Source organism: Vanellus vanellus, assembly GCF_965231255.1.
Source record: "Vanellus vanellus genome assembly, contig: HAP1_SCAFFOLD_59, whole genome shotgun sequence".
Lineage (NCBI taxonomy): Eukaryota > Metazoa > Chordata > Aves > Charadriiformes > Charadriidae > Vanellus > Vanellus vanellus.
The window spans coordinates 103646-115667 of record NW_028127359.1 but is presented as its reverse complement, the minus strand read 5'-3'; the positions used below and the strand labels follow the sequence as shown (position 1 = coordinate 115667).

The following is a 12022-nucleotide window of genomic DNA, read 5'->3' as shown; positions in this document are numbered from 1 at the left end:
ATCCCCTCCACGCTGCCCTCCGGGCAGGACCGTGCTCGCTGCTCCGGCTCTGCCTCCCTGGAGGGGAAAGGTCCCGGCGCAGGAGAGTCCCCATCTCTCCCCCCTTCCCAAAAGAAACTTTAATTACCGGAGAGGTACATTATTACGCCGGTGACCCACAGTGGCTGTGGGGCTGGGGGGCTGTGGTACCAGCCCTATTGCTGCCCTACCCTTAAAATGGAATTATACACTTCTAATATAGGACAATTTGGTTTTCTTTTTTCCATTTTGTTTTCCTCCCTGTAAAAGGAGGGAGCGGGGCTGAGCTTCACTCCCTCCTGGCAGGGACCGGGAGAAATGAGAAAATCAGGATCTAATTTCTCATTTTTCAAAAAGTCTCCATCTGACTTTCAGAAGCTTGAGACACTGGCGTTTTTATAATTTCAGTATGTTATACAGCAGAAGGCCAACACTTTTGTTAGATTCATGAAAAAGTTAAGAGCCCCTGGGAGATAGCCTCCCAGCCTGCAGTTCCTAGACACATCCAGGCTTACTACAACTGTAATTGAGAGCTGGAAATCTTTTTGCTGGTTTATCCACTGCACTTTGGCTTGTGCTCAGTAGCACTCCAGTGTCATATGCAAATCTATAGCCTGGGATGAGCCAGTGACTTGGAATCCACCATGACGCAAGCTACAGCAAAGACACACAGATATGCACAGTGAACATTGTACCTCTGAGTGGCTGCCAAACCTAGTATGCTAAGGGAATTAAGGCAGAATCTTACTATTGACAACTAAGCATTGCTTCAATCTTGCAAATGATGCTTTTTTTTCTCTTTTTTAACCTTCTTGCTTTAACTGACATATCTTGATATCTGTAGAAACCCGATTTCTTTCCCAGAAAGAAAGAAAATAGGACTCTGGACAATTAGAACATCTTCCTACTAATAGTAGAGGATGAAGAGGACAACCTGCTTACACTATATCCTTCAAGCCACTTCCCACTGCTTAGGTTCATCTTGTATACTAATTGAGACCAGGCTCGCTCTTAATTTATTTTTTAAAAAGCCATCTCCTTATACAAAACATGTATTAAGCAAGAGTCTGCAATTTACCTTGGGCTGGTCACATCATGGGTATTATGGAACAACTTCTGTATCTTGTTGCTAGAAACAACTCCCACTTTCACCAGGTAGGAATAGGCTTCCACGTGAAAAGCCCAGAAGTGCTTCCCTTTGGCAATCCCGGTGTCGCCAATGATGTAATCCAGGGTTGCGTAGCATCCGACCTGCATGCGCTCAGACCCCAGCAGTAGAGGAAATCCAGCCCTACTTTCCACAGAGGTTCTTCCTGGGTTCAGCAGGAGATGTTCACTGTTGTACCCGCATTTGTCATCAAAAAGAAAACTGAGAACTGAAAAACAGCATCCCAAAAAATTTTCTCTTAGTTAAGTATTTCTGTGCTTATAAACTATATTTTAAGTCATGCTGGCACTAGAATTCCTCGCTTTTAAAGGCTACCAGGAACATTACGCAAGCTAACACAGTCTCAGTATGCTACCTACTTAACCTGTTTGTTAACAGTGCTTTTAAACATTTATACAACCGGTAACAGTGTAGTAGAAGTCTGGGAGCTACTGGAAACCACCTACAGCTCTTAACACCACCAGCAGCTCGTGGACATAAGAAAACCCAATACCTGGGGCTGGAGGCGTACGCAAGATAACTTCTCGGCTCCAAGGGCTAGAGATGGATCCTTTATATCCTCGAACTCTGAAGGCATAGCTGCTGTCGTCATCGAGATCAGATATTACTTTGCTCTTGCTGCAAACTTCGATCTCCTGCCACGTTGTACTCTCCTCTTCTCTATTAAGCTTATGATACTCAAGAACATAGATATCAGCTGAGTCTGTCTTCCCAGGGCATTCCCAACTGATCAGAGCTTTGTTGTACATTTTGCTCTGCTCTTCATTGATTTCTGGTATTTCTAGACCTGGAATGACAGAGATTCAGGAGAAAAAAACCTCAAATGTAGATACATGTTGTTTTAGAATTAAACACAGAAGCCCTTTGTTGAGTGGCTACAGCACTGGGGGGACAGTGGGGGGGGGGAATCTGACTCAGTCAAAGAGTGCAGATGAGGACGGGTCTGTTCATGCACTTAAATCCTTTCTGGTTTTACTTTGAAAGTTGTATTATTTATTTTTGCTGGCAACTAAAAAACCATATAAAAACCTATTCTTTTCTGTCATGCAATCACGACAAAAAGCTGCTAGGAAGACCTAGTATTACTTAACTACAATATTTTGGAAGCCAATGTAAACTGGTTCTGAATGCCATGGCATCTTAGCTTCTTTATCAAAGCTGAAGCTAGCATTGCTGCCAGGTAATGCCTTGAGAATCACAGAGGCAGAAGGGACAATGCAAGTCACAAGATTGAGTTCTGCAACTGCAGCCCTGCACAAGTTTTGCCTCTTTCCAGAGAAGCCCTTAAAGCTATAACTCAAGAAAGACATGATGCTCTCATAATTTACCATTGGAATGGAAGGACAAGTCACCAAGGATCTCTTCTTGCTTGGCTATGTCCATCACAAAGTCCTCGAAAGTAGTTTCAGCTGCTGGCTTGAAGCTCTTCAGAGATTCAGTAGCTTTTTGGATTCTGAAAGCACAGAAGCAGAGGGATGGCAGAAGAGGGAAAAAGGAATTCACATGGGTGTATTCCTTAAAGCAAAACCGCTAGGTTTTGCTTTAAAAAAAGTTCTCTTTTCAGGTACTTACTCACGTGTCCCAGAAACTTGTCTCTCTAGACAGAATTAAAATGCAAAATTTAAAGGCCTTTTGTACATCAGTGTAAAGATAACTAACAGGGAATCTTTTGGTTGGCAGAGCATTTTAACAATTTGGGGCATTACATTCAAAGAACAAAATAGGTGTGAAGCGCTAATGGAGCACAACTATTCAGATCTAAGAGTTTAAAGCCAGAAGAGACCTGTTAGATTAACTTGCAAATACCCGATGCAATCTCTGAGCAAAGGACTGTATCAGTGAGCTGAATGGGTTACCCTTCCACTGCAGTCCTACTGAAGAAGGCTAGGCGTTGTCGCAGGACAGAGCCCCTCCTCTGGGCTGTTTTTTAACGCACGCTGTAATATAGGAATTTCTACTGAATGGTACCGGGACCGCCTCTGAGGCTCTGCAACACAAAGTACTTGCATTCAGTACTTTCCTAGCAGGTGTCCAAAGAATATGACTGACCAGACATCCCTGGAACAGTACCTGTACCTCAAACGGAAGATAATTAATAAGATACCTGACATGAAGTTGTTTTGCTGTTTGAACAAAACAAGATGGATCGGTTTCTTTAAGCAGTTCTTGAGCAAGTCCTACAAGGCCATTATTTTCCAGGAGCCCTTGAGATTCTTCTGCTTGTGTTTGCAATTTTTCCAGCCTTAAATTCTTAGAAGCTTCAATTGCCCTAAGAGCTGCGGATTTCTTCTCTTCCAGGACATGAGATAATTTCTCAAAACTCTGAGATGCTTCTTCTTTAGCTCTTTCACTGTTGCACTAGGAGGGAACAAAAGACATTTTAGACGGATCCCACAGCACTGTGGCTGTGTACAGAAATGTACTTAGGGTTGTTCAAGAGATCAGAGCAAACTAGTCATCTGTTTGACTGACAAGACTAACGAGCTTTGTTATGCTCTTCAACACTGAAAATGCAATCAGCACTGCACCCAAGCTAGTAAGCGTCTCCTACGTTAACACAGAGAGGAAAGAGCAGGAAATTATTCCTCCGATTATGTATTGAGTTACGCACAGCGTTTGTCTAAATAGTTCATGGAAAAGCACTGTAAAAGCAAGTCAGCGTCTGAAGTCTTCATGCCCAAGACCTAGGTGCTCTTCCACCTTCCCCAGTCACCCTGAACTGGGAGTCCAGCCCAGTTTCTCCCCTATGCCCTGTAGTGCCACCTCTGATGAGTGCCCTGGATAAAAGGAACTATGAAGCACAAAGGCCATCTGCAGCAAGATACAGGCAGGGCCAGGAGCTCCTGCCAATTTTTGCCATTGCGTTTTTCAGCTCGTATGTGAGCTCCCAGCTCTGACTCTTCTGCAGGGAGATTTTGCCCTTAATTCTGACTTCACTGCAACATCCTCAAGGTAAACAGACAGCATAAATTGTGCAGCACCACTCATATGCAAGAGCTGTAAGTCTAACCCACCTCTCTTTGGGTAAGGTATCAAATAAGCTTTATGTCAATTAAATTCACAGCAGCACCCAAAACTTAACTTCCCTCTGTAGGTTGCCCAAATTTCCCACACTGTCAGGATTAGGTCTTACCGTCTGTGACTCAGAACCAACACAAACTGTTCAGAAATGGTTTTGCTGGCTAACAAAAAAAAACCCCAAAGGATCTGGAACACTTCACTGTTCCATTTGGAGTCCCTGCTGTGTCCTTGCAAGGTCCATCCCCAGACAACCCACAAGCCACTCTCACCTCTGTTTCTTTCAGCAGCAGATCCAGCTGCGTGATGCGAGCTTTCACCTGGCTCTCCTTACTGATGAGGTACTCGATATCTTTTGAAAGCTTCTCCTGTTAAAATAAAACAGCAAACTGGCAGGCAGAACAAGGGCATCCCACCCAAACTGACAACAAGCACAGGTGGGCCACCCAGCCAGCACTCAGTTTCTGTAGTTACGAGGACAAGAGCCTGCCATCAGTTATGAGCAGCAACCCTGCGGAGAACTGCTCAGTGACCCGCCATGACTGGCCCGGGACATCAGGCCACTGCCATGTGCAGGACTGGTGGCACAGCCTCTGAGGAGAAGAGGTGACAGCCTCAGCTGGCTCATCCTTCCCCAGCCACAGCAGTCACCTTCTCTCTTAGGCTAGGAACACGAGTCTTCAAGACATTACCAGAACTAATAGAAAAGCCTCATAGGTTATTAACTCATCTGTAGTAAGGTTTGCTAGAAAAATGAGTGGTTGGAAACTTGAACTTAGGAGTGTCTCTGCACTTCCTTAGTTGCAAGAGTTAACAGCTGTACAGGAAAAGCCTTGCAAACAGGCGAGGAGGCCAAAGAGCAGAAGGCAGGCTGGGATGGGCTTTTTTTTTTTTTTTCTCTCCTGTGAGCAAGAGAGGAAGCAAAGGAAGAAGAGGAGGCAGCAGCAATCATTCTTTAATAACAAAGCAGTGTTTGCAAGTCTGCCCTGTTGTATGGTGCTTAGGGAATCAACAGCTCTGCAACTTCAAAAACATACAGCGTCCCAGCAGATAACTGCCGATGTAGATTCTTCAGGAGTGCTTCTGAAGTATAAGCTAACCCAAGCCACAAGGACACTTGCCTTAAAAAAGCCAGATTGTAAACCATTAACTTCTTAAACCTTCTGCATTGGTCAGTACTGATGCACAGTTGGCTAACATAAGGTGGAAGCGCTTTTAAGGGGTTCTGTTTGAAGCCTCATAGAAAATATAGTTTAGTTTCTTAGCCGCACACTATGTCACACTAATATATACATTAACAGATGTTGCACAGCAGCATGCCTCATGACTCGTTCAGTGTCCTCCAAACACACGTCCTGGCATCCTGCCAGGGGAAGTTTGCCCTTAAACCCGAGGCTCAGTGCTCTTCCCCCTTCTTAAGGCCAGGTCCAACAATATTTACTTTTACCTTAAAGGTTTTGTAGGCAGTGCTTATGGTTGTTACTCTGTGGTTTGCATGACATCCACCCGGTTTACATAGACGACAAACAGGCCTTCTGCAGGTTTCACAGTACATGTTTACCCTCTCCATTTCATGTTCTGGACACATCAAAATCTGGAAGAAAAAAAAAGAGAGCAGAGAGAATGCAGGTGTCCTTCCAAAAACTGAGGTGCTCAACAAACCACCAAAACGCTCAATTATCCCACAGCAGCGTCTGACTTATCAGTGGGTATTTTTTATATTCTGTTTATCTTCCACCTTTTACATTTGTCCATGCCAGTGAAAGCCAGCAGATGAAAACAAACAGTTTCACCAGGTTTACAGTGAGTGAACCTGTAGCAATGTCTGTGTACACATCACATAGCCTCCATACTGCAATCAACCATTTTGCTAATCCCTGAAGCTGTCTGCACACCTCAAGCTCCCCGCACTCCAGTTCGGAGATGTAAATGCAATACAGAACATGTCCACCCTGTCAAATTTAACCCTGTTCACACCGGCATCTCTTGAAACAGCTATGAACTGTTTCTTAAAGCAAGAGTTGACATAATACTGTAATGACTGAGGTCTAAGCTAGACTCTGACCAGCCACATAGCCATTGCTCTTGGAGCAACAAATGAAACGCAGCCACCACCACCAGTCACAGCCATCTTAAAGACAAAAGGCCCCAGTGTTTCAATTTTTCTGTCTGACTCCAATTACAAGTTGCTCATGCTGAGCGCTAATTCCAGCAACAGCTTAAACAGCACTGTAAAAAACCTGGTGTTCACTAAAACTCATCTTTCAAAAACTGAGTGTGTTGAAATAACTGCTCAAAGAGGGAAAAAGTGCCGCTCAACTCCAAGATCATGCAACAGATAAAGCCATCTAAAAGGCACATAAAGTAGCGTAAACACGGACACTCAAAGCTAAGGTTGCAGACCATCTCCAAAACCAACTCTCAAGCTCCAAATGTTATCTTAGGCTATGGTGAAAAGCCCAAAGACAAAGGAAATGTTCAGGAAAATTAGCTGTGCAGGCAGACATCTCCAAAAACTGCAGTCATGCTGTTAGTCTGTGGAAGCAGTTTTTCCACAGCAGTGCACAGTCACACCTAACGGAAACTGCACACTTTTATTCATCTCCTCGTGTAAGTAAGAATTACAGCCTGCAAGCTAGAGACCGAAGAGGTCAGCAGATTACCTCGTCTAGTTCTCTCAGAATTCAAGAACAATCAGCCCAGTATCTGCTTCTCCCATCCCCACCACACACGTACAAAGTGCTCTCCAGTCTGGTTGTGAATGAAAGCGGGTTTATGAAAGGTGGGTTAACCTTGACCAGCAGCCAGACAACAACCAAGCTGCTCACTCGCTCCCCGTCCTCAAGATGATACGAGGGGAAAGATGATCATGGGTCAAAACAAAGACAGGGAAATCACTTACAAATTATCAGTTCATTGCCAAGTCAAGTAGACTTGGATAGTCAGAAACTATGACTAAATATTTTAGACCATTCCCCCACCCCACTTTTTTTTTTTTTTTCCCTAGGCTCAAATTACTCCTTCATTTGCATTTGCATTTCTTCTTCTCACTCCCGCCTGGAGAGGCACACGAGGGATGGGAAATGGAGGATTACAGTCAGTGCATAACACTCCATCTCTGCTACTCCTTCCTCATTATAAGTTTCCTCTCTTCATCACAGGTCCTCTCCACAGGAGACCAAGGTGTTTGTGGCCAAGGGGATCTGTTCTCATTTCTTTCTGTCTTACTTTTGTCCTCTACACTCACAGAATGGGTGAGGTTGGAAGGCACCTCTGGAGACCGTGTAGTCCAAGCCCCAGCTGAGGCAGGGTCAGCTACAGCAGGTTGCTCAGGACCTTCTCTCGGTGGGTTTTGAATAACTCCGTTATTAGAGACTCCACCACCTCTCTGAGACACCTGTTCCAGTGTTTGTTCACCCTCAAAATTCAAAGCTCACTGGGAACTCCTGAGGGTTTGGAAGATCTCCATTGGTGGAGAGTTAACAACCTCTTTGGGCAGTTGCAGTGTTCCAGTGGTTCCAGGGTTTGACAACCTTCCGAGTCTACTCACTGGGAACTCCTGAGGTACAGTTGGCTCCCCTGCCTTCATTCCCTCCCATCAGGCATTGAGACACCTTAATAAGGTCTCCCTGAGCCATTTTTTCTCCACACTGAACAGCCCCAGATCTCTCAGCCTGAAGAGGACTTCAGGTGTGTAGGGGCCATCGTGTCCACAGGCAGGTCCATGAAACTCTCCACGACAGCGGAGACAGGAGATGTGATGGGACACCGTACCACAGACCTATGGCACATCCTCCGCTTGAACGGCAGGTAACCGTGGCTGAAGAAGACACCAGAGGGGAAGGAAACACTGGAAACTCTTGGGGAGAGTGAAAGAGGGAACAGGGAAGGAGGGCTAAGACAACAGTGACAGGAAAGGAGAAGAGACAAATTGTCCCTTCCCAGGGGCGGGCTCACAGGGGGCGGGCTCACAGGACACAGCCAAGGGGGGTGAAGATGTCCATAAGAGCGTCCCACCCTGTGCCTGAGCTCTGCTTCCAGCAACAATGGCCCAAGGAGCTGCTCAGACATGCAAGTTTATGCATGTACCTTCAGACAGCGCTGAGTAAGAAAGCAAGGCCTGGAGTTACTAGGAACCAATTAAGGAAGCTAATTATGGCCTTCAAGCATGAACTGAAGTCCTCCAACTTCTCCAATAACCAAAGCACCCACTGAACCTTGCTCCCAGACAGAACCGCTGTCCTGAGGATAACAGTTATTGCCCACCATGTCAGGGATGAGGTGGACTCTCCTTCCCAGGCCCAAGGGGGTTAAACCCACACCTTAGACTGAAATAACGACTTTTCAGAGCAGCACTGGCACAGTTGGAAGCCCATCATCACCTGAAGGGCTCTGAGCTCTGCACCAGGCCAGTGCCCCTGGACGCCACGGCCACGGCACGAGGAAGCAGTGACTCGGGGCACTTACAGTCACCGTGAGGTTCTCCCAGGTGATGCCAGACACATTGATCTTGTTGCTCTCCCAGAACTGCAGGGTTTCGTTGCTGGGATGGGTCGGTGCCTCACACTTACAGCTGGGAGGAGAGGAGCCAAGACAGAGGTGAGGGGAAGGCGATGGAGGTGCAGCCCTGAGCTCCTGCCAAGGGGCAGCGGCACTTTAGGAGGAAGAAACCCACTAGGAGATGGTGAGGAAGTCCAGCTTGCTGTGCGTGTGCACAGGGTAGGCCTCTCGCAGGTGACTCAGCTTCTCCAGAGCCTCATAGATGAAGATGATGCAGATGAGGGAGGCGAAGGCTTCTTCGGTGAAGCGGGTGATGTAGCACACCAAAGAGCTAGCGTCAGTGGCCACCAGCACCATGCAGAAGAAGGCGGTCCACAGCCCAATGCACGCCATAGAGAGAGGTAGAAGAGTGCATAGTCCCTGGGAAAGCAAAAGAAAACGCAGGGTGGAAAGGGCAGCAAGAGGCTCCGAGCCGTGCCTTCCTTTGGGGAAAGTCGGCAGCAATTCAGGAGCGTGTCAAGGCTGCGGATGGTAAATGCAGTTTCCACGTCCTACGACAGACAGCCTCGGGGCTGTGGCGCAGGGTGTGGGCCCGCAGGAGGAGAGGCCAATTATTTAATTATCATTCTTTAACAATTACCTTGTGTTAATGCCTCGGAGGCTAATTGAGGTCAGGTCCCTGTTGTGGAAGGTGGTGTTCTCCCACATCACCCCGATGCCCTAACAGCGAAAGCGGCTGGGTTTGCACCCAGTTACCCACTGCCAGCAAGTTGGGGCTTCATAATAAATTTAATTGCAATAAGAGAGGTTAATCTCCCATCACAGTTGCCACAACAAAAAGACTGTCATGGAAAATATCCATTTTGCCTGAAAAGCTCCTGCTTTTTCAAAAATCATCAAAACATTTGACCAGAGAACTGTTTGGATATGTGGGTAAAATATATTTCCACTTCCAGCAAAAAACATGCAAAAAAGTGCCCGAGTTTGTACTGAGAGGAAAGCAAATCTTCCCTCATTCCCAAACCAGAGTCATTTGTCTCATCTTCCCTGTGCAGCCCATCTCGGGCATCCATATCCTTGTGGTTTCTCCTCCTCCTGCTCTTTCACTTTAACTCTAAAAACCCTGAACCACCCATCCATCCTTCAGAGACCGAGGGCTCCTGCACCGTCACATACTAAAGCAGCAGCGCGTGATGTCTGTGACACAGAAGACAACTTAAATCTACCAACTTCCACTAAGAAAAACATCTTTTCTCCATCCCTGCCTTCTTCTGAAGGCGCTCGCAGCACCTGGCCGCAGCAGCCAGCCTTACTTGCGGAATTTGTAGAGGATCTTCTTGAACACGAGGACGGGGCCGGTGCTGCCGAGGATGGCGAGAGGTTGGCCAGCAAAGAGGAAATACACCACGCCGGTCACGGATGCGCCCAGCAGCGACTCCATGGCACTCTGTCCAGGGAAGAGAGGCAGCAGCGAGTAATTAAATCATTAGAGGGAAAACCACAAGTGCAAATTCACTGCAGCAAGGACTTTTGCATGAGTGTTGTCCTCCCTCGTGCCACCCAACAGAGAGAGGTGCTCACTATGTGGCTGTTGGTCGCCTCCCCCAGCAGTCCCCCAAAGGTGATTGATGACGGGGGACTTGCAGGCACAGTAGAGGAAGAGGAAGGACGCCAGACACTGTAGGCTCAGACCATCCCGAAAGTCACTCCAGAACCAGGGGGCTTTTCGCTTCACATCCCGGATCAAACATCTCCAGAGTGGGAGACTCCACAACCTCTCTGGGCAGCCTGTTCCAGTGCTCCACTACCCTCAAACTGAAGAAGTTCCTCCTCATGTTAAGATGGAACTTCCTATGTTCAAGCTTGTGCCCATTACCCCTCGTCCTATCAATGGGCACCACTGAAAAAAGACTCCTCCCATCCCTCTGGCATCCTCCCTTTAAGTATTTGAAAGCATTAATAAGATCCCCCCTCAGTCTTCTTTTCTCTACACTAAAGAGACCCAAGTTCCTCAGCCTTTCCTCATATGAAAGATGTTCTAATCCCCTAATCATCTTCGTAGCCCTTTGCTGGACCCTCTCCAGCAGATCCCTGTCTTTCTTGAACTGGGGAGCCCAGAACTGGACGCAGTACTCCAGATGCGGCCTCACCAGGGCAGAGTAGAGGGGGAGGATGACCTCCCTCCACCTGCTGGCCACACTCTTTTTGATGCACCCCAGGATGCCATTGGCCCTCTTGGCCACCAGGGCACATTGCTGGCTCATGGTCATCCTGTTGTCCACCAGGACTCCCAGGTCCCTTTCCACAGAGCTGCTGTTTTCTTGCAACGGGGCTGATCGTGCCCGATGTCCGCAGGTGGCTGAAGTTTGAGGAGGATGTGGAAGACGGCAGCGAACGCTGGAGCAAGCCCTACGTGGCCATCGATTGGCACCAGTTCAGCCCTAAATATTGGGCTGGCCCCTCTCCCCCAGGTCTGGCCAGGCTTGCACAGAGCCATGGAGAAGGAGAACCATCTGTTCCACCTCTGCATAAGGATGGGCCACTTTCCTTCCCCATATTTCCATTTTTAAAGGCAGGATCCCTCTAAGGAAGACCAGCCTCAATCCATTATGCCTTCAACTGCCTCCCAAATAATGCCACTTTCCCTCAGAAGAACAGCAAACCACACCAATCAGCCACACGGACCTGCTTGCAGAGGACCCCGGCACCCACGCAGCCCCGAGGAGGCTCATGAATGCTGCGGCGGGACTTACAGTGGTAGCCCTGCTCCATCGGGGCACAGTCCTCCCGTTCCTTCTTCCGATGCTTCTGGCGGTGGGGTCGGTGGTGCCGGTGGCTTTGCCTCACCAGCGGCATCCGCATGCCCATGGACAGGGTGTGGTGGCCTGCAAAAAAAGCAGCGTTCTCATCACTCTCGATATTGCGGAGACGGTTGACGCCGCTGCCATGATTAAACCAGCACAGCCATCCCAGGAGGAAACACCAACTTCTCTTCATTTTAGTTTCACTGCATTCCTGAATGTCAGAGACCCGTCCCTTTTTCCAAGCCTGTTTTACTCTAACTTTGCAACAACAGAGCAACAACAAGCGATGGCTCCGGGTCACCTAAAAGTGCCCTGAAAGTATCAACCCTCGTCTCAAATTCCAGCTTCGGCTGGACAACACTCAGACCTGCTCATTAAGCAGCCACAGAAGGTAATTATTTTTAAAATCTTTGTCGGCACAAGGCGACAAGAGGAGATCCAATTAGTCCCGTGATAATGAAGTCTGGAACAAAAAAAAAGAAAATCACAGCCCTGTGTCTGCAGCCATCAAATT

The 12022-nt window shown here is 47.5% G+C and overlaps 1 protein-coding gene across 1 annotated transcript; it reads right to left on the bottom strand.

Annotated features, from left to right (window-relative positions):
• Positions 1 to 1092: 1092 nt before the first annotated feature.
• LOC309685325 (E3 ubiquitin-protein ligase TRIM36-like) lies at positions 1093 to 5798 on the bottom strand (the record flags this gene model as incomplete). The annotated part of the gene is made up of 6 exons (XM_082501106.1): positions 1093 to 1394; positions 1680 to 1973; positions 2515 to 2639; positions 3291 to 3544; positions 4477 to 4572; positions 5652 to 5798. Coding segments are annotated over 6 exons (1218 nt in total), but the record flags the coding sequence as incomplete, so codon positions are not given.
• Between the last annotated feature and the right edge of the window lie 6224 nt (positions 5799 to 12022).